General features: G+C 46.2%; 1 protein-coding gene across 3 annotated transcripts in view; it reads right to left on the minus strand.

Moving 5' to 3' along the window:
* TET3 (tet methylcytosine dioxygenase 3) overlaps window positions 1-20,737 on the minus strand; it is a 106,811-nt gene that overhangs the window by 42,715 nt on the left and 43,359 nt on the right. For all 3 annotated transcript variants that reach the window (XM_038561732.1, XM_038561734.1, XM_038561733.1), the window contains exon 3: window positions 8,226-10,365. In XM_038561732.1, coding sequence (XP_038417660.1) covers window positions 8,226-10,365 — 2,140 coding nt within the window. The remainder of the gene's footprint in view (window positions 1-8,225; window positions 10,366-20,737) is intronic.

Raw genomic sequence — 20,737 nt, forward strand, 5'->3', positions numbered from 1 at the left:
TTACAAAAGTGCGTGCCTTTTGTAAAACTGGCTGAGTTGTATACTTAAGGTTTGTATACCTTCCTATAAGTGTTTCAATTAAAAGAACGTTTTTTAAAAGTATTTTTAAGCTTAAAAAATGAGTATATATGACTTAATTTTTCAGTTAATTCATTTGTCAGTGATTCTTTATCCTTGAAATTCCATAAGTTCACCAGGCTCATTATTTGGCCATTTTTATTCATTCATTTCTTTCACTTCCAAAGTTTTCTATTCTTTGACTCTTGCCTTTGCTCAGTTTGTTTCATGCTCTTCACCAGTGAACATTGCCAGCATTCCTGACAGTGAATCTGCATACAGGATTCCTTCCTTCCTCTTCTAGTCCCCTTATCTCCCCACCCTGGCTAGGACCATTTCTGTTTTCTTTTCCTGTTTTGCAGTGACCTCCAAGTCCCTCTTCCTCACTGATTTGCTTTTCCTGTAACTCTGATTCCACTTTTTCCAGCTTCTGGTGCAGCTATGTGTGCTTTGTACAACAGCATCCTTCTGGAATTTAATCTGTACCTCTGTGACTTCTCTGTAATTTTATTCTACCCTTCATCTTTCACCTCCTGTTTCAAAGGGAATTTTTTTTTCAACTTCCTTGATGATATATATCAGTTCTTCCAATTTGTTTTTTCTAATGTAAAGTTTTCATTCTAAATACTATATTAATCCCTCACTTTTCCCACAGAATCTGAATGGGTTGCATGTTGGCTTGTTTGTTTGCTTATTAATTAATCTTTCCATGGAAAAGTTTATCTCCAGGGTTTCTCTCCTTTGGTACTATATTTTGGACCAGATAACCCTGTGTTGTAAAGCCCTGTGTAAGAATATAGAAGACTTAGCAGCATCCCAGGCCTCTACCCACTAGATGCCAGTAGTACCACACTGGTTGTGACAACCAAAGCTATCTTCACACATTGCCAAATGTCCCCTGGGGAAAAGAAGGGCAAAAGAGCTCCTGGTTGAAAGCCACTGGTCTACATATTTGCCCCAAACAGAGTGGGTGGAATGTCCTTATTCCTATTTACCTGGACACTGCTCAAATTCTTCCCTTGGAATTAAGCTAAAGAACTAGATGATGTAGAGGTTTCAACTATTAGTTCAAAAGTTCAGCAGCCTGAAGGCACAGGGGAGGAATTAGGGCTGGCTGTGGACTGTTAGAACTAGGAAATTTTATCCTTAGGCAGAGTTTGCCGGGGCCAACACCTCTAAACATGTATGTATGTTTGTGTTGAGGATTGGGTTGTACTCTGTCCTGATGCTAGGATTTTGGTTTATTTCTTCACATGGGAGTGAGCTGGTCACTCTGATAAGACATCAAGTTAAAATAAAGTCCCACAGATTGCAGGATTTTTGTTTGGTGGTTCAGCAAATATTTCTCTGTGCACAATAGCCTTTGTTTGGTGCTGCTGGCCCTCGGCTACAAAGCTGGCTCCTAGGATATGGTTTCCAGTCTCTCCTCTCTGGCCATCCTCACCCTGTACCTGATCCCCATGAGAAGCTAGAGTTAGGAGGGAATGCCCATTGACATTCCGCACTGTCCACGTAGAATGCCCTCCAGAGGAGTAGTCTCTAGCCCTTCTCTCCCAGCTTCATGTCTCTCTGAGAGTCCACTATTGTTTCACCTAACACTGGGAGCTATATATATATACCCCATATCATCCTTTATTTTAATTCAACTGATCTTAAGCTAGTAGACAGCCCTGGAATTCATGGTTTAAGACTGGGGCTATTTCCAAACTTTCGGCTGATGAATTTTCTCTTGTTTCTGTTGTTGTTCCTTTTAGGAAAGGATTCTTTTGCTATCTTGCCAGTAAGTCACTGATCCTCCTCCTAGTGCCCAGTGCAGTGTGTCTTCCTACTCTTCGGAGGTAAAGTGACAGAGCAAGGGAACAGCTCAACTCTCCCTGAAGAAAAATCTATTTTATGTCTTGCTTTGAGCAGCTGGAGTAGACAAAAGTGATTTTCCCTCCCTAAAAGACAGAAGCTCTGGGGCAGAGCTCAGGAGAGAAAAATCCGATTTTTGAGAAAATGCTGGTTATGTAGCTCTAAGTGCTTTTCTTCACCCTATGCACTTAATTTTATGCTCATTAAGATGGAAAAATATGCTCTGTTCTACTTCTGCACTAGGCTAAAGAGAGAATGAAATGTATCCTTTCTGCTATCAGCAAGAGATACTAAACACAAGAAACTACTCATGACTGCCTAACAGCAAGAAGGATCCTTAATTTCTAAGTGAACCTCATATCTTCCTCCCACCCCTCTCTACAGAGACTGAAGCACCCACACTTTCCCAGTGGTAAATATGATGGCCAGGGATAGACATGGGAGCATGGGAGCACAAGCCGAGGCACTTCTCCTCTCTATGACATTGATACAGACGACTGATAACTGGTATAATTAATGCATAGGTGTCAAGATCACACAAAGGTTTTATGTACCAGTCTTCTTTTTCCAAACAATCCTAGAGAAATACCTGTTTCCTTGTGTCGTTTCAGGGGACTTCAAGCTAAACAGCTTAAGCTTATATAATAATTAGACTCTATTTCCATGACAGCCAATAACTAACTGCTCGCTCCTTGCCTCCCGGCAGTCATAAATCCACACAGTGGGTAGGAAGATGGTTGGGCCCTACCCTAGATTATGTTTGCAAGATGAGGTTTTTTTTTTTTTTTTTTTTTTTTTTTAACTAAAATCATGGGTGAGCTGCCTGTGAGTCAGTAGGCAGTGCACCAGGCCTCCAGGTAGTAGAGACACAAATGCCTTTATTACACAGATATACTCACTGATGACAAAGATTAAAGGGAAGGAGATCATGCCTAAACTCATCTGATGTCTTTGTAGAGTTTAAATATGGAGGCAGAATAAGGTTGCCCAGTTAACCAAAAAATATGAAGAGCATTTACCCAAGTGCTCGGTACCAGTTTCCACGTTTTAGGAATACAACATTCAGTCCCTGTTTCCTTAGGAACCTGGGATTTAATCGATGAAACTAATGTACATATAACAAATCTTGGAAGACAAAGAATAATCCAGCATTAAATTGTGACCCTTCTTCAGACCCAGGCTCTCAGCCCTCCCAACCTCTCCAATGGTTCTTTAACTTTCCCCCCACCTCAATTTCTTTCCACATCTCTTTCATATCTCCTTCACAGTCTCCTGTTTGAGCTAGTATCCTCACTTCTTGGGCCTCTTCTTGACCTACACATTCAGCCTGATGGAACGCTCACAGCTGAAATGTCAACTACCATCAGTTTGCTCTAGGACCTCCAACTTGCAGGGCCCACCTGGATGCACACCTCCAGGTCCCACAGATATCTCAATGTCCAAACTTGCTTCCTTCCCAGGATTCTGAATCTAGGTGAATGGCACCACTGTCCACCCTGTCACCCAGTCTGGAATCTCAAGAGTCACCTGGGACTGCTTCTTCTTCCTTACTCCTACAGCCAGCAGTTAGCTCTTTTTCCTAACCTTTCTCTTATCCATCCACTCCTCTCCTCCTTCCCACTCAATGTCATTCCCTGAGTTCAGGAACCCATTATTTCTTGCCTGAACCACGCCTGAGCTTGCAAACTGGTTTCTCTGCCTTCAGTATCGTCTCCATTTCCCCTGAAGCTCCTCTGTCTGGCCACTCCCAATCTTTTATCCAGTGTACCAGTCACACCAGAACTACTTGCATTTCCCCAGGTTTTCTCAACTCTACATCTTCATGTGGTTTTTCATGTATTTTTCACCCCCGTAATCTTCATGTTCCTTTGCCTGGAACACTCTACCTTTTTCCTATTAATCCATTAAACTTCTCACATCAAATATCACCTCCTCCAGGAGCTTCTTTCTGATACCTTTCTGATCTGACCCAGAGTCAGATCTCCCCACCTTTATGCAGGATCCAAATATTCCATTGTCTAAAAAAAAAAAAAATTTCAAACACATGAAGTTCCTCTTCATCTCAAACTAAATGAGAGGCAGGGGTGGGGGGAGGGGATACCTCCTCATAGAAACTACAGGAAGTAGACTTTCTATTATTGTAAACAGAGGTAAGTCTCTCTGTCTCCCATTCAGAACTGTGGTCTGGACTGAAGTTACCCAATAGACACTACTACTAGCCACATTTGTTGGACAGCACCCCTCGCTCACCCAGACTTTCTGAGACCTATATATATCATTCTGCCTTTTGGAGAAAAGCACTTCCTTTCACATCTTCTGAGTTTATTTCTTTGAAGTTTCAAAGGGTGCCTTTAATTCTAGTATTTCAAGATTTGGAGAATAAGTCCATATGAATGCCACCCATACCTTCAGAAACTCACAGTCTTTATACAAGGAAAAACCGTGCTCTTGGCATATGGGATTTTGATTACCCGGTGAAGCCCATATTGGTCAAAAGTGCCGATTTGGCAAAAAATCATCACATTAAATACTGTTTCTTTTGCTATGCTATAAAACCTTTTTATGCTTTTATAAAGTTGTTTATTATAAGCACATAATGGTGTCTCCAAATTTCACTGTCCTTCTATGGAAAATTCTTCCTTAAACTGACCTGCAATCTGCACCTCTCTACCTACCACTGTTGGAAAGGATGAGTTTCTGGAATACGAGACGGTTCCCATCTGACATTAATCCCAGAGTGAGCAGCCTTTACTCCTAACCCTTGTCCTGAGCCTGAGTTCACAGGGACAAGTTCTGCCATACTGGCTGATGGAAGCAACTGTCCAGAAATGGGATCTCCAACTACCTCTGGAAAACAGGATGGCTTTCCCTAACATGAACCTCAGCACCTCAAGAAGCTGTTTCCAAGTGAATCCCCTCTTCCTTGGCCCTCTTCACTCTTAATACCACTATTTTACTTAGGATTCATTTCTCAACTAAACAATTTCCATCACGGTATTATGGTAGGATGGGTAAGAGTCCAACTGCCTAGTTCAAATCCTACCTCTGCCATATGCTGAATATGGGACCTGGGTATGTGTGACTGAATCTAAGTTTGCTTCCTTCATCATTAAGATGGTACTACTGATAGTACCCCCTCATATAGATGTTATGAGGATTAAATGAGGTGGTAACTGTAGAGTACTTGGCACAGTGCCTGGAACAGAGCAAGTATTTCATCAGTGTTATTATTACTACTCCTACGATTCTTCTTATTCTCAGTAGCTCCCTCACCAGTCTTCTGCCGCAAGGTTACCAGCCTTCAACAAACTGTCTTCCAAGCTATTCCAGGATACACTTTCAAAACATTTCTTGATTATAAAATACATATTTCATTATAGAAAGTTCAGAAAACATATATGAGAAAAGTCACCCACTGTCTGACCACAGAGACAGCCACTATTGACATATTTCCTCCCAGTCCCTTCCTTCCACATAGGTGAGATGATTATTTATGTACTGTTTGTGTCTACTGGTTCCTACTAAGCATAACATTTAACAACACGATGATTATTTATGTACTGTTTGTGTCTACTGGTTCCCATAAGTTAACATTTAACAACACGAGGTAGGTTTGGTTCAAATTCCCTGTTTAGGATTGGATACAGATAAGACACAAACTGGAACAATAAAGGATTGGTGGTAGTGGGTCTTGCCCACTGCCCTGCCCTTCCCCAGCTGAGGGGCAGCAGCTGCCGGCATTGCTATTGCTGGGTGTGTGGGGTGCTGACATTCTTCCATCTGCTCCTCCGCTCGCTGGCTTCAAGCTGAGACTTGCCCTCTCTGGTGGCATGCAGACGCTGAGGGTTCAGACCCAGCCCTGTGCTACTGGCCTTACATCTAGCTGGCTCCTGTTGCCCAGGGGATGGTGCTCATGCATTCTTGGGGCTGCAGCAGTGGGTGCCTTTCTGCCTTTCTCCATCTGTGCTCACTGCAGGCTTCAAAACCCAGCGTGGAACAAGAGTTTCCACAAGAAAACATTACCTTCCATAATGACAACCAACCCTGGGGGTTCAGAACACTCTTAACCATCCAGCCACATCCATATGACTGTACAGGCAAATGTCTGATGCCTGCTGAAGGGGTGACTGAGTATCTTATGGTTTGGGTTGTCGCTTCAAGCACATCACACAGTCTTTCAGAGATGAACCATGTTTCCTAATTTTTATCCTTTACAGTTGTAGTACAGAGCTAGTAACAAATGATTGATGAATAAAGTGATAGCCAACACTTCTCTTCCTTTATAATATGTATGTTTTTACTTCTTTCTCTTGCCTTATTGCACTCAATAGGCTTCATGACTCTCTTATAGTGCTTACTAGGTGCCAGACACAGTGCTTTATGCATATGAACTAATTTAATCTTTCACCAGTCCTGGTGAGGGGATACTACTATCATTTTTACTTTATTCACAAGGAAGTGATGGAATTAGAATTCAAATTAAAAAAAAAAACCAGGGATCCCTGGGTGGCGCAGCGGTTTGGCGCCTGCCTTTGGCCCAGGGCGCGATCCTGGAGACCCGGGATCGAATCCCACGTCGGGCTCCCGGTGCATGGAGCCTGCTTTTCCCTCTGCCTGTGTCTCTGCCTCTCTCTCTCTCTCTCTGTGTGACTATCATAAATAAATAAAAAAAAAAACAACAAAACTAGTATGATCAAGCACCATATCCAAATAATTGAATTCAATAATTAAAATGTTTAGTAAGGACCAACTATGGTGTAGGCACCAAGTAAAGTTCTGTCTTCCACTGCAGGAGGAGAACCACCTAATAATGTATTAAGTACAAGGCAGACGGGCAGATACATACCGATGCAAGGAGAGAAAAGGGCAAAGGGAAGAGCCCAAATCCCATGATCAGAACAAGCTCCTCCAAAATGCTGAGAAAGAGGCCCTCGAAGTCATCTCATTATTAAGATCCAATAATGAATAGGGGCTACAACCCCTGAGTGTTTGGCAGGACCCTGCACCTCTGTTCACCCCCAGATAGAAACACAGGAGCCAACTTTTCCTTGTTCCCCAAGTGATTCCTTGTCTGGAGTACAGGAGTCTGGGGTAGCCAGAGTGGGCAAGACATCCCAGCTCCACCTTACTGACAAGGACACAGCATCCCAACGAATTACCCAATTGACCTGATAGTAATTTATTTTAACAAATAGAGAGTACAGCCTTTTTGTAAGACCTGTTTTGTGTATCATAAAATCTCAAGAATTTCAACATGCTCCTCACTAGCATCAATGTGCTTTTCGAGCAACAACTTAAACACTTTTTTGTGTTCTTTTATGAAACATTCCAGAAATAGCAGAGAGCCACAGCCCTAGAGTCGACGTGGGACTTCCCAAGGCATCAGTAACCTCCCAAGACAGAAGCCCCCAGAAGCAGTCCTTGCAGCCCTGGTCCTGATTTTTTACTAGAAGGCAAGGCTCAGAAACGGACCAACTCGTCAGTCCTCTTACCCATACCACAGCCTCAGCCACCATCTGGATGCTGACTACATCCAAACCCACAACTCAGAGCTCTAGGCTCTCAGCCTGTCCAAACAGAACTCATCACCCCTCCTTCAAATATGTTCTCAGGGACCAGCACCACCGAGGCAGAGACCCGGACTGTCCTCACCCCACATGCCCTCCCTGAGAGGCCCTCTGCCCACCCACTCTCTCTCTCAGTCAGGCCCTTGTTACTTCTTGTCTGGCTCATGACACCTTTCTTACAGGTTTCCCCACCTAGGTTTTCTCCCCATCACAAGCCAGCAAAGTCTTTGAGAAGCACAAGGTGACAGATTACTTGCTTTAAAACCCTCAGAAGTTCACTTATACCTACTTATGAAATCAGGTCAAACTCCTGACCTCAGCTTGTTGGGCTCTGTAAGATCTGGTCCCTGCTTGCCTCTCAGGTCACCTTTTATTCATCCCCACACGTACTCCTCCCTTTTTGCTCCCCCTTAGACCAAGAACAATCCAAATAAGCCCCACTCTCTCAAAGCCACCAAGCTCAGACCTCAACACAATCACCATCTCCCACAGGAAGGGCTCTATGATGCTTTCGCCTCAATCTGTTTGATAAAGCACCTGCGCCCACCTCCAGCAATATGCTACACACCACATAACATCACTATCGGTTTCCTTCAGTGTCTTTTCCCATAGCTTGTGAACTCTTCTCTGTGTCCCCAGGCTCCAGCGGGGTGGTTGGCACATGATAAATGTTTGCCAGACAAGACAATGAGCCTAGAAACCCAAGCCCACCAGGCTTTTCCTAGCCCGACACACAGGTGGACTTACCAACACAATCACAGGTGGGGAACTCGGCCTGGGCTCTCTTTGCAGGTGTATCCAGCAGACTCTTGGTAGGTGTGTCCAGGTACTTAAGAGGTGATTCCAGGAAGCCACTGAGGGTGGGTGTGAGGGGGTTCTCAGCCTTGGTGGGTGTGGCCTCCTGGCCTCCCTCCTCTGAATGGAAGCAGGTGGTTGAGAGCACAGTCACAGCCCCCGAAGACTCAATCTTGATTTGCTTGGGGGAGCGGGTAGAAAAAGGGCTCTCGGGGGCTGGGAGACATGTTGGCTGGTTTTCGGGGTCCTGAATGGGCACAGATGGGGGGCCAGGAAGCCCAAAGCTATCCCCAAATTCAGCTTCAAACTGCCGGATGAGCTCTTCCAGCTTGTCATCGGCAGGGGGAAGAGGGCCGGTGGAGCCCGGCTGCAGGGTCGTCATGGGGCTAGGGGATCTCATTTCCTGAGTAGGGGGCAGCAGGCTGTCCCCAGAGGGACTAGGTGCAAATAGCGCAAGAGAAGGTTCTGGGGGCGGGGGGACAGCAGAGCCCTGGGAAGCAGGAACAGGTGCAGGTGGATGTGCCTGTGCATCCTCAGAGGCTGGGGACCTTAGCCCTTCCAGGACAATTTGCCGCACAGGCAGAAAGAGAGGTTGCGCTTCCCGTGGCCTGGACTTCTTGATCTGAATGGGCTTCCGGACACTGGGCTTGATCCCAGGGGTGGCCTTCTCGGTTCCCGTGGGACCTCCAGCTGGTGCTAGGGGCTTCTTCTTCTTCTCCTTGGGTGGTCTGTCTGGAGGCCGTGGGGCAGGCGAGCTTGGTGGGGCCCACCAGCTTGGAGCAAGAGGCTCCGTGGGAGGAGGGAAGGAGGTCTCGTGGGCCTGGTCCAGGAAGAGACTGCGCTTATGGTGAAGGTGCTGCTGCAGGGCGGTCTGGGCCTTCTGGTGAGTGTCGGGCTCTGTGGATGGTGCAGGAGCCTCCCTCTGGAGCATGGGGGACGGGGATGGCGCTGGGGCTGGGGAGGAAGAGGGCGCCTCCACCTTGACCTTGGGCTTGGTGGGCAGGGCCTCAGGCCGCTTGAATACTGACTGGATGTAATCACTGGCGCTGCCCAACAACTGCTCCAGTTCAGCCATGGGGTCAGGGCTTGGGCGGGGCATGGGCCAAGAGCTCCGGGGAGTTGCTGGTGGGGTGTCGGTGCCCCAGGCTTCAGGAAACTCTGTTCTAGGAGTTGCTGGAGGGAAGGCAGGGCTGTCAGGAGCAAAGGATGCGTGCTCTTCAGTGGGGACCACAGGCCATGAGGGAGTCCGGAGGTAGGCCTGGGGAGATCGGAAAGTGGCAGGAGGGGACAAGGCTTCAGGGAGGGGGCAAGAAGCCTGGGAGGTGGAGTGGGAAGGCTGAGGGAGGGCAGATGAGAGCTGTGTGAGGGCCTCGATGGCGATGGCCGTCTGCAGGCTGATGTTCTTTTCCTTGGCAATGCTCAGGGCACTCTGGGACAGGGGCAGGCCCTCTGGGGGAGGTATCTGGGGGACCTCAGAGCTGAGGAGTGGCCTGGTGCTTGGCACTGGGAGGCCAGCCTCAGCAGAAGGCAGAGTCCCTGGGAGCCTGGGCCGCTCCTCCCCACCGTCCACGACCACAGACTTGATCTTCCCCTCCAGCCACTCGAGGTAGTCAGGGCACTCTGGGCCATCGCAGTTGCAGTTGGGGGGCTTCATGCCATGCCGAGCGAGGGCTAGGGCCGTCTGCAGCGTGTCCAGGTCTTCACTGCCAGCAGAGCAGCCCTCGGGCCCTGACCGGGCTCCCCTGCTGTTGTTCCCAGCCTCGCGACTCATCTCACGGTTGAAGGTTTCATAGAGCCGGGTGCTAAGAGCCCCGTAAGAGGACACAGCTTCGGCCACAGCCGAAAAGGCCACCAGATCGTGGGCATCTTCTAGGCGAGCAGTGTGAGCTGGGCCCGGGGCAGCGTCCCAGTCGGGCTTCTGGTCTACCCGCCAAGGACCTCCAGCCCCCAGCAGACTGGGTCCAGCGGGTTCTCTAGCACCATTGACCGGCGCCCCTGAGGCGCTTAGCTGCCTTGAGTCCCCATGGTACACTGGCCCTGAGTCCATCTGACCTGGAACAGGTCCATCAACTGGGCTGAGCTCTGAGCCTGTCTGAAGAAAGAGAGAAAAAAAGGAAAAAGATGAGCCATAATATTAGAAAAGCATCACCCTGCTTCACACCACTCAGATGCATACCTAAACCCACAAGAAAAAATTGCTTTTCTTGCAAATTGTGTCCCTGACACCGCTTGAACCTGAATTCATCTTAATGTCTCCTTTCCCAGTTAGCTACACCAATAGAAATGTAAGGCAGATCTTAAAGAGGTCCTAATCTAGAATTCTGAAAGCTACTCAGATCCTTTTTGAGCTAAGACTGATCATACTGAAGAGGCTCCCCAGAAACCATGCATTTATTAAGGACTCACCAAAGATCTTTAACTCAAAATAACCGAAGCAACACCAAGACCACGCTGATTTCAGTTTTGGTCAGGAAAAAGCTAACCAAGCACACCAAGAGGCTATATGCTGTAAGTGTGTAGTGTCTGTGCTTACAGGGAGGGGGTGAGCAGCTTTGAGGAAAATGCAACCTGGACAAGAGGTCAGCTAGAGTTTTTCAGTGGAAAGGAACCCACAGGGTTTTTTTTCCTCTGCCTGTTACTCACATAAGCCCTGAGAGCTAGTGACAAGATGACATTCCCACTCCCAGCCCCAGCCAGCCCTGAGAGAAACACTGATGAACAGACACCACGTGCATTTAGCCCCCTGCCGTGCCAGTCATGCCAGTGACAAGTAAGCTGCTAGTTGGACGAAGATCCAGGTCTATTCCCAAGCCTAAGAACCACCACTATACACCCGATGTCCAGCAAAGCACACAGACAGGATGGGGGAGAGCATAAAAAGAAAGGAGCCTGGGGGCCAAGCCCAGCAAGTTAAAAGCTAATACAAAGATGAGAAATTCAATTTTCAGAATTCATCCCTCTAGGAAGGAAAGCTCTTCTTTACAGCAGGATGCCAACAAAAAAATATAAAGGGGACAATAGATTTGGCAAATCATCAGCGGATCCTACAACTAGCAATTAAAAGCTTAATGGGGCATAAGATATATACATGGTCTCAAAACATCTCCTCAAAACTCAATGAGTTACAACATTAAAGAGAAACCTGGCAGATACCACTTCAGCCAAATGATCAGAGTTATCATCGTCACCAATACTGCAACAAACCAAAATCATGAGATTCTTGACATGATATGCTGACAGGGATATAACATCATTCACACAGAACTCCAGCCAGAATGTACAACCTGAATCTAATTATGAGGAAACATCAGATAAACTCAAACTGGAGAGCATTCTAGAAAGTACCTGGATTGTTTTCTTCAAACTTTCAAAGACAAGAAAGACAAACATCTTTTCTTTTCTTTTCTTTTTTTTTTTTAAAGACAAACATCTTTGCAAACATCTTCGGCTTACAGAAGAGACAAGACAGAGAAATGCATGCTCATGAGTTAGATCACAGGCTGGAGAAAACAGCTGGAAGGTACACCACTGGGACATTTGATGCAATTTGAATATGGCTGCGGATAAGATCACACTGTCAATCTCAGTCTTCTCGGCTTGGATCATTTTGCTCTGATTATGTAAAAGAATGTCTTTGTCCTTAAGATGCACACACACACTGAAGTATTCAGGGTAAAGGAACACAGTATCTCTAACAATCTGAGGTGGTTCAGGAAAATATTATATGCACATAAAAAATATACACAGAAAATGATAAAGCAAATTAAAGCAAGATGCAAATTTTTTTTTTTTTTGCAAACAATTTTAGTATGTGAGAGTCCCAGGTACTCTTCTTGAAACTTTTCTGTAAGTTGGAACATAAAGTGTATTAAACAGATGGTTAGAATGATACCAGTCCCCAGACTGTGGGAGACCATTATGCATGGGCTCTAAAGCAGTGGTGGGGAAGGTGGGATGTGGGATCAGACCCAGGGGAGAAGAGCAGAGGCCACAGCCTACGGTTCCCACCTCATCCTCACTGCTACCCAATTCTGGCCAAAAAGGACCCTCATGCTTTTCTGAGCTTTGCCCACGCAGTTCTCGCTGCCTGGGACGCCTTTCTCAGCTGCTGTGGGATCACTCTGGCTGATCCTTCAAGCGCCAGTTCAATGCCACCTCCTCCCCGACCTGGGTGGCAGACTTACCCATGGCTCCTTTCCCCAGGGCTCTCACACTACCTTAATAGCACTTTTCACACACACCCCTGCTATCATTCAAGCAGCTGCCCCCCCCCCCACCAGATGGTAGAACCTTCAAGACAAGGTCCAAGTCTTAACCACTTCTGTGCTTTCTGCCCACAGTGGCTACAATACTCTCTCAACCCAGTGAGAGGCTTTCCATCCCCCACCAATCACGGACCATGCCGCCTATCCCTGACCATCTCTGTGAACATGGAACTAGGTATGACGTGGTTGATCACCCACTAGTCCCTTCTCAGAAACCTAAATTAACCTGACAGCAAAGGCTATGAAGTCCAAAGTGGCCAAATTTTACATGCTTATGGGTAAAAGACAGAAGGAGCATGCACAACCCAGAAGAAACATGAGAGAGTAGCATGGATTTACAAAAACAGTGTCAGGAAGACTAATGCTGCGGGAGCTGAGGCTTCCCCAAAATGGTCAAGACAACTAAAAGGATTTAAAAAGTTATTTTTGGTTTGTGAATAAGAGCAAGGAAGGGCTAGGCTGGCGCTTATGCCTCTGAATTCCCTGGGAAAGAAAATGCTCCTTAGACAGAAAGGAGAAGAGAGGGAAGAGCGGACACTAAAATGAAGGAAGTGAAGCCAGGATGGGTGGGGGGTATTTTAAGAAATGCTAAATTCCAGTTTCTCAGTCAGGGGATCCCACTGATGCTTTCCTCAACACCTGCCACTGATTTGGGAAGAAACATACCATGAGGAGAGGATGCCATCAGACAAGAAAAAAGCAAGCATCACTCTTGACTCTAGTACACTGAGATCAGTGCCAGTAAGATTCCTGTGTGGGTAACTAAGGGAACCACAAGGAGCCAGGTTCAACAAATGCCATCAACATCCAACTAACCTCACTCTTTTGTATCCTATGGTCATTGGACCAAGGAGACAGGGAGATATCCTGCCTGATAGATCACAAATTCAAGGGCTGTAGGCCAAATCAGCCACAGATCTGTTTTGTTTGGCCTGCACAGTGTTAGGTTCTTGTGTGTTTGTCTTGCTAACATTAAAAAATCAAATTTTACATGAAACCCACATTGTCCTGAAGCTCCACACTTCTACCTGGCAGATGAGCAGTGGCTACTGCTCCAGCCTGCCCCCAACCTCGCCATTCCACGATGCACTCTTGAAACCAAGGCCACTTGACGGGATGAGCACTGGGTGTTATTCTGTATGTTGGCAAATTGAACACCAATAAAAAATAAATTATTTAAAAAAAAAAAAAAAGAAAGAAACCAAGGCCAGGGTTTACAGGTTATTTACTGATTGCCTGGATTAATTATCACTTCATTATTTGTGTTACTTGCCAAGCCCTTGTAGGCATGTGCATTTGTGACTTGGACTACAGATGTTTAAGTTTTCTAGGGCCTACCATGATCCCTTTGAGGGCCAGCTGGAGAGAATTACAGGCCAGACAGGCTGGCTCACCACTGGCAGAATGACCATGCTCAAACTCAAGTGGTGTAGAAACTCTGGTAGGGGAAGGGAGAGGGGAGGTCTTTAAAGGTCTGCCACTGGCTCTGTCCTCAGAACTGTCCTGTTCAAATATTTATCAATAATGATAGAGAAGGCACACTTATTAAATAGGCAGATGTTGAAAATAAGAGGGATAAAGCCATGTTGAATGACCGGACCAAGTGCCAAAAGGTCACAGACTGGAGAGAAAGAAAATCTAACAGGATAAATAGGGTCTTATACTTAGTCCCCAAACCACCTATGTGCAAATCAAAGATGGCAGTAGTGCACATAAAAATGTCTTAGGGGGGCAGCCTGAGTGGCTCAGCAGTTTGGCACCGCCTTCAGCCCAGGGCAGGATCCTGGAGACCCAGGATTGAGTCCCACATTGGGCTCCCTGCATGGAGCCTGCTTCTCCCTCTGTCTGTGTCTCTGCCTCTCTCTCTCTGTCTCTCGTGAATAAATAAATAAAATCTTTAAAAATAAAATGTCTTAGGGATCAGGAGAGGTGAAAGACTAGCTGATGATCCACACAATAGGATAATCTGGCAGCTTCAGGGGTCCTATAACCCAGGGTTTTTTCCAACTTCTTTACTACAATCCACAGTAAGAAATACAACTTACAACATGATCCATCATATACTTATATATGACAAGTTGGCAAATAGTTGGGAAATACTATTTCCCCTTACTATATACACAAATCCCTCCCTTTCTGCTTTTTATAGGTTGCAACTCTGTGAGTTGATTTCATAGTCCACTAATGGGTTTCAAGCCATAGCTGGACACACACACAGTCATGACCTGACCAGAACAGGACCCATAGTATAGGCAGTGACAGCCCCACTCTGCCCAGACAGTCCTTACCTGAACCTGGGCTTCTTTTGGGGCTACCCTTGAGGGGACACAGAGCAGAGCAAGCAAGATAGTTAAAAACCACAGAGGAACAGGTCCTTTTTGGTTCTGAAGAAGACAAAACTCATGAAAGTCTTTACACACCTGAAGTCTGTCAATTTGGCACAGAATTAGAGTCGTTTTGAGGGACTCTAAGGGATGGAATCAGAAAATGGATAAAGCGCGACATCTGGGTGGTTCAGTTGGTTAAGCATCTGCCTTTGGCTCATGTCATGATCCCAGGGTTCTGAGATCAAGCCCGCCTGGAGCCCCACATGGAGCCTGGCATGGAGCCCCTGCATGGAGCTCCTGCATGGGCCTCCTTTGCTCAGTGGAGACTGTTTCTTCCTCTCTTTCTGCCATTCCACAACCACCCCTATTTGTGCTCTTTTTCTCTCTGGCAAATATATAAATAAAATTAAAGAAAAACAAAACAAAACAGACAAAGCTTTAGAGAGGTGTACTGTAGGCTCAATTTAGGGAAGACTTAATACTTAGAGATGCTAATACATTGAACTTTGTCTCCCTAACAAGCAGGAGGCAGCATGTTCTTATCAGTGGAGACTTTGAAAAAGGAACAAGGCAGTTATCAGGTTATTACTGGCAGAGAGGCAGGGCAGTGCTAGAGGATTGAGGCTAGTTGAGACCCTTTCAAAATCTCAGTTCAGAAATGCCCCAGCTCTAAGACCCTCCCCATGCTGTCTCCCTCAATCCTCACTCCCCTCTGGGCTCCAGAAAATGCCATTCCAAGGATGTTCCCCAATGTCTGCTTTTTGTCTGGACCTCTCAGCTGACTTCCAGTTAGCTCTGAGTCCCGGGATGCGTTACAAGCCCATAGAGAGGCAGCTTGTCTGCAACAGCCACCTTTCCAAGCTCCTATTCTTGATCATGTTCTTACACTTGCCAACATTCCCAACCCCAGCATCACCCGTGTTCTTTCAATGCGCCTGGTCAGCATACCCAAACAGGTGACCCAAACAATTCTAAAGGAGAACATCTCTCTGTCCCATCTCCTCCCTCTCCATTCCTGCCCACCTGATTTGAGCCTTGGCGTGTGTGTGCACATTGTCTAATTGCCAATCTGCCAGTGGCTCCTTTAAAGAACCCTGTGTACCCTCAGTCCCATGCTACCCCACCCACCATTTCTGTTGATGATGCCTCAACTTCCCTCAAGAATCCGAGCACAATTCTGTAACTCCTCTTCCTATTCCACCCTTGCTCAGCTTCCAGAATTAAAGAATGCCATCTGTACACATAAAGTGCTTATTGTGTGCGGCAGATTATATTTTCCAAAATGGCCATTATATCCTTCCATCACACATGTACTTATCCCATGGAGAGGTGGGGTCTATGTTCCCTCCTCTTGAATCTGGCTGGGCTATGACAATGGTGGAAGGGGCTTTCAAAGCTGGACTGCAAAAGGCAATAGAGCTTCTGCCTGGTTCTCTTGGGACACACACTCATGGGGCCCAGCCACCACGTTGTGAGCACACCCAGACCACATACAAAGGCCACATGCAGGTGTCTGAGCTGACATTCCCTGTGGAAGTCTCAGCCAACAGTTGCCATCCATCACCAAATGTATGAATGTAGAAACCCTTCAAGGATTCAAGCCCAGTGGTCAAGTTCCCTCCAGGTTATGAGCCTCCCAAGCTGAGGCCCTAAACATCAAGGACCAGAAACAAGCTTCCCATGCTGTGTCCTTCCTGACTTCTGAATCCAAAGACTCCATGAGCATAATAAAATGATTTATTTATGCCACTAAATTTTGGGGTGGCATAACGACCAGACTCTATTTCAGGAACATCAAGACATTAATAAGTGAAAAGAGATTATAAACAAATGCCCTAAAGTATATCAGTGCTGTGAAAGCAGTCTACACAGGAGCATAGGGTGAGGGTCATTTCTGTCTGGGCAGGTGGACATGTATGTCAAGAAAGATCTCACTTTGGGGTGCTTGGCTGGCTCAGTTGGTAGAGGATGAGACTTTTCATCCCCTGAGTTCGAGTCCCATGTTGGGCACAGAGTTTACTTAAAAAACAACAAACAACCACCTCACTTCAAAGTAACCTTGGAGCTTGAGAGGCTTGAAAGATGGGCAGATATTTGTGAGGGAGGAGGGGAGATGGAATTCCAGATGGAGGGAGGAGTGTATGCAAAAGCACACAATCTTGAGAAGGCCTGTGGGCCCAGGGAAAGATAAGCTGTTGAGCACTGAGTATAAAGTATGGGGAGGGCAGGTGTGTGGCTCATGGCATGAACCAAACAGAGCAGATTTACCTTTTTGGAGGTGCCATCAAGGGTCCCCTGTAGAACTCAGACTGAAGACTACACGGCTGGTGGCCTAAAGACCAGTTAGGAGACTAATATCCAAATCAGTGATAAGGGCCTGAACTAAGGCAACAGCAGAAAAATGAGAATGGGCCATGGTTGTGGAAACAGATGATTACATGTAGGGGCTGAGACAAGAAACAGGATCAACTGCCTCCTGATAAAGTTCTCCTTTCACCAGACCTGCTGACCACAGGGTCTGAGTCAGCTCCTACAGTCAACATACAGTCAACATTCCTTCTGCAGGGGGATCTTTCCCTGTGAGTATGTCCCTGTGAGTATGACCAATGACACTAGGCTCCTCCACTAAAGCTTCCATCACACCTTCAGAACCTAGCAAAGAGCACTCAGCAGGTGTTCAAAAGGATGTGCCGGTTCTTCCTCCCAGGACCTGGCTGGTACCAACCCCTACACCTCTGCACCTTGAGGAGGAGGAGGAGGGCAAGTTCTGGGCAGAGTTGCTGGTTGCTACTCTGCTACGACCCCATCATAAAGCATGCACTGCCAGGTCTGCAAGGCTGCCAGTGCCATCAGGAATACCTTTGCCATAAATGACTCGAAAACCTAACAGCTGACCTTAGAAAAGCCTGTCCCTAATCCGTCCTCCATGCAAAGCCCACCAAAAGTGGGTCCCTTCCTTTCTATAGCCACTTTCCAGGTACCAAACCCCACTCTGGCTTCACTGGGATCCACACACCCAACCATACCCAGTCCATTCCCTGCCTCACAGTGTTACCAGGAAGGCTCTGACCCAACCCAGGCTCAGCCTTGTCCGAGCTGGAGGTACTCTCCCCTCAATGGGGAGCAACAGGAGCTTGTTATTGGAAGACAGGCAGAGTAAAAGCCCTTCTCAGATCCAAGAAGAGACTAAGTCCCTTACCCCACTTTATGAAGAGTTGATATGTGCATACAAGCACATCAAGCCCAGTCATGACTCTCACCCTGAGGAAACTCCGAGGCTTACATCTGCTGGGATTGGTCCCTGAACCCTGCATGCTCAGGACTCCCAATGTCCCATCCACCTTCTCCACTACAGCCAACTCCCTTCTGCTCCCAATGCCCCCATCACTGGTCGCCCAGACATCTGCGGGTATTCAACAACAGCCCACTCTCCCCAAGGGGCTCCAGACAAGTGAGGAACTCCACCACCAAACATCTCATTTTGTCTATAACACAGGAAGCAGGCAGAAAAGACACTAGATTTTCCAAATCCTCTTGGCTCTCAGAGTATCGGCAATACCCTATATCAAAGGGAAACAGAAGGAAGGAGGTTAAAGACTACTATCTCGAGATCAAAGTCCTTGTTGACCACACCATCTTAGGGCCTCCAGGAAAGGGGGAAGTCAGAAGAGGCACAGAGTCCAAGGGGTTGGTTCTGCAGACCCTCAGCACTTACGCACCATGTTGGAAGAAATGTGTCTGGGAAGGTGTTTCCAGACAGGATGGCTAAGTCTGCAGTCAGCCTCCACTAAAGGCCAGTGGCTGGGAGGCAGGGCCGGTCTGGGATGCATCCTCTACAGTGGAATCTCCAAGAATGAATTCTCCTCCAATTCCAAGATAGCAGTGGCTGCTCCCCACCCAGCTGGCCAGTAGATCCCACCCAGCATTTTCCCAACAGCCTGCGCCAACAGCTCAGCTCCTTTGCCCTCCAGCAGCTGTTCAAGGGGTTGGACTTCTCAGCTCCGCCCTTTCCCCTAGTCCTAGAGGTCAGCAGCCAAGTCCTTCCTCCCCTCCCCCAACTGATGGCCCCACCCCCTCTCAGCACAGGGGTTGTATTTATGGCTCATTCAGGTTCAGTCTCGAGGTGATCAATTATTCATCTCTCTTTTTTTAATGTATTTTTTTATTGGAGTTCGATTTGCAGTGAAAAGCCGAGACACCTGCACCCCAATGTTTATAGCAGCAATGTCCACAATAGCCAATTATTCATCTCTTAAGAGGATTCTCCCCTCCTGGGATTTACTGATGAAACAAATCTGTGAGTGGGGAAAAAGACTTATGAGAGCCCTTTCAGTGGCTGTGCACATCTGCCTGCATATGTTGGGGGGGGGGGGGGGAGCGTCTGAGTACACTGGCTAGCCCTGTCCCATGTCTACACTCTCCTGCACACAAGTTCTCTGCAGACAGCAAATCTTGGGGGTAGGGGTGGGGAGTGCGGTTTATATCTAACTTCTGGAGACTGTCATGCATTGGCAAAGGGTGTTCTTGAGTGAGGTGGGGGGTGATAGTGGCTCTTGTAGTTAATATGTACATCTCAATAAAACACTTTAAAATCTAATTTTTTTTTTCCAACTACAAATTGGATACAGATGCAGCAGATCTCTCAATGGCTGGGGTGATGCTTGGGAAAAAAGCTGAATTAGACACAATGACCTCAAGCCTAATTCCCTGAGGTCACAATATCTGGCAGAAGCACAGGGCTGAGACTGTTCCTGCCTTCTGACCCAACAGTAACCAATGTGGTTTGAGGGAAGAAAGGAAAAGAGGAGGAACTAAGAAAAGTCTAGTAACTTTGATGGAACCTCTTAGAGTATCATGTTAATCACTGCACATTCACTTATCTCCTCCAATCATCATAAACTCCTACAGGGTAGTGATGTACCTCCTCAAACAAGGACCCTGAACACAGAGAGGCTAAGTAACTTTCCCAGGATCACACAGTCATCCAGAAGAGCACCGTGATTTTTTTTTTTTTTTGAGCACCGTGATTTTTAAACATTAAGTATTCCTAATCTCACTTGACGAAATGTAAACAAAATAAATAGAAGAAATTAAAATTAAATACATGTGCCAAAGATTTCCCCTGAAGCGTTAACAGTAAAGAATTACAAATAACTTAAGTGCCCCAACGATAGGGTAATTGTTTTTAAATGTTATGTTGGTTTTTCTTCATGAAAAGAAAATGGGAATAAACATGAAAAAAATATTCAACTTCTTAGTAGTCAGAGAAATACAAGACCACTGTGAGATTCCATTTTATATCCTCTATATAGAATTGAATAGCAAGAGTATTTAGTTCGATTCTGTTGGTGTACACTAGAGCAAAATCATCAATGTTCAATCATTTCTGGTCTCATTGGCTATTTTTGAAATAAGTACTGGTATGGTGTCCATAGGATATGTTGTTGCTTCTTTTATGAATACTTGTCTCTGGCTTTTTCTTCATGGGCAACCTTCCCTTGGAAAATATAGTATAAATATGCATTCTTTCATCCTAAGTGTTATTTTGTACATGTATTTACATTACCTCTTTATTTCATTCACGGTATAGCAGGATGCTACAATATCATTTGAATACAGTCTTGGTTAACTGGATTCTAGCTTACCTTATTATTTTAATAACTTAATCTAATAAAATGAACAAGATCTCAAAATGAAGAAAAAAGGAATGCTGAGTTTATATCCTGCCCATACCATTCACTAGCTGTGTGACCTTGCACAAGTTAGTTAACCTCTTTGTCTCATTCCTTTATCTGTAAATCTGGGGTTAAAAGTTAACTTCTCTATGCCTGTTTCCTCATCTGTGTATGGGGTAATAATAGTACCTAACCTC

The sequence above is a fragment of the Canis lupus genome, chromosome 17 (assembly GCF_011100685.1).
Source record: "Canis lupus familiaris isolate Mischka breed German Shepherd chromosome 17, alternate assembly UU_Cfam_GSD_1.0, whole genome shotgun sequence".
NCBI classification, from domain to species: domain Eukaryota; kingdom Metazoa; phylum Chordata; class Mammalia; order Carnivora; family Canidae; genus Canis; species Canis lupus.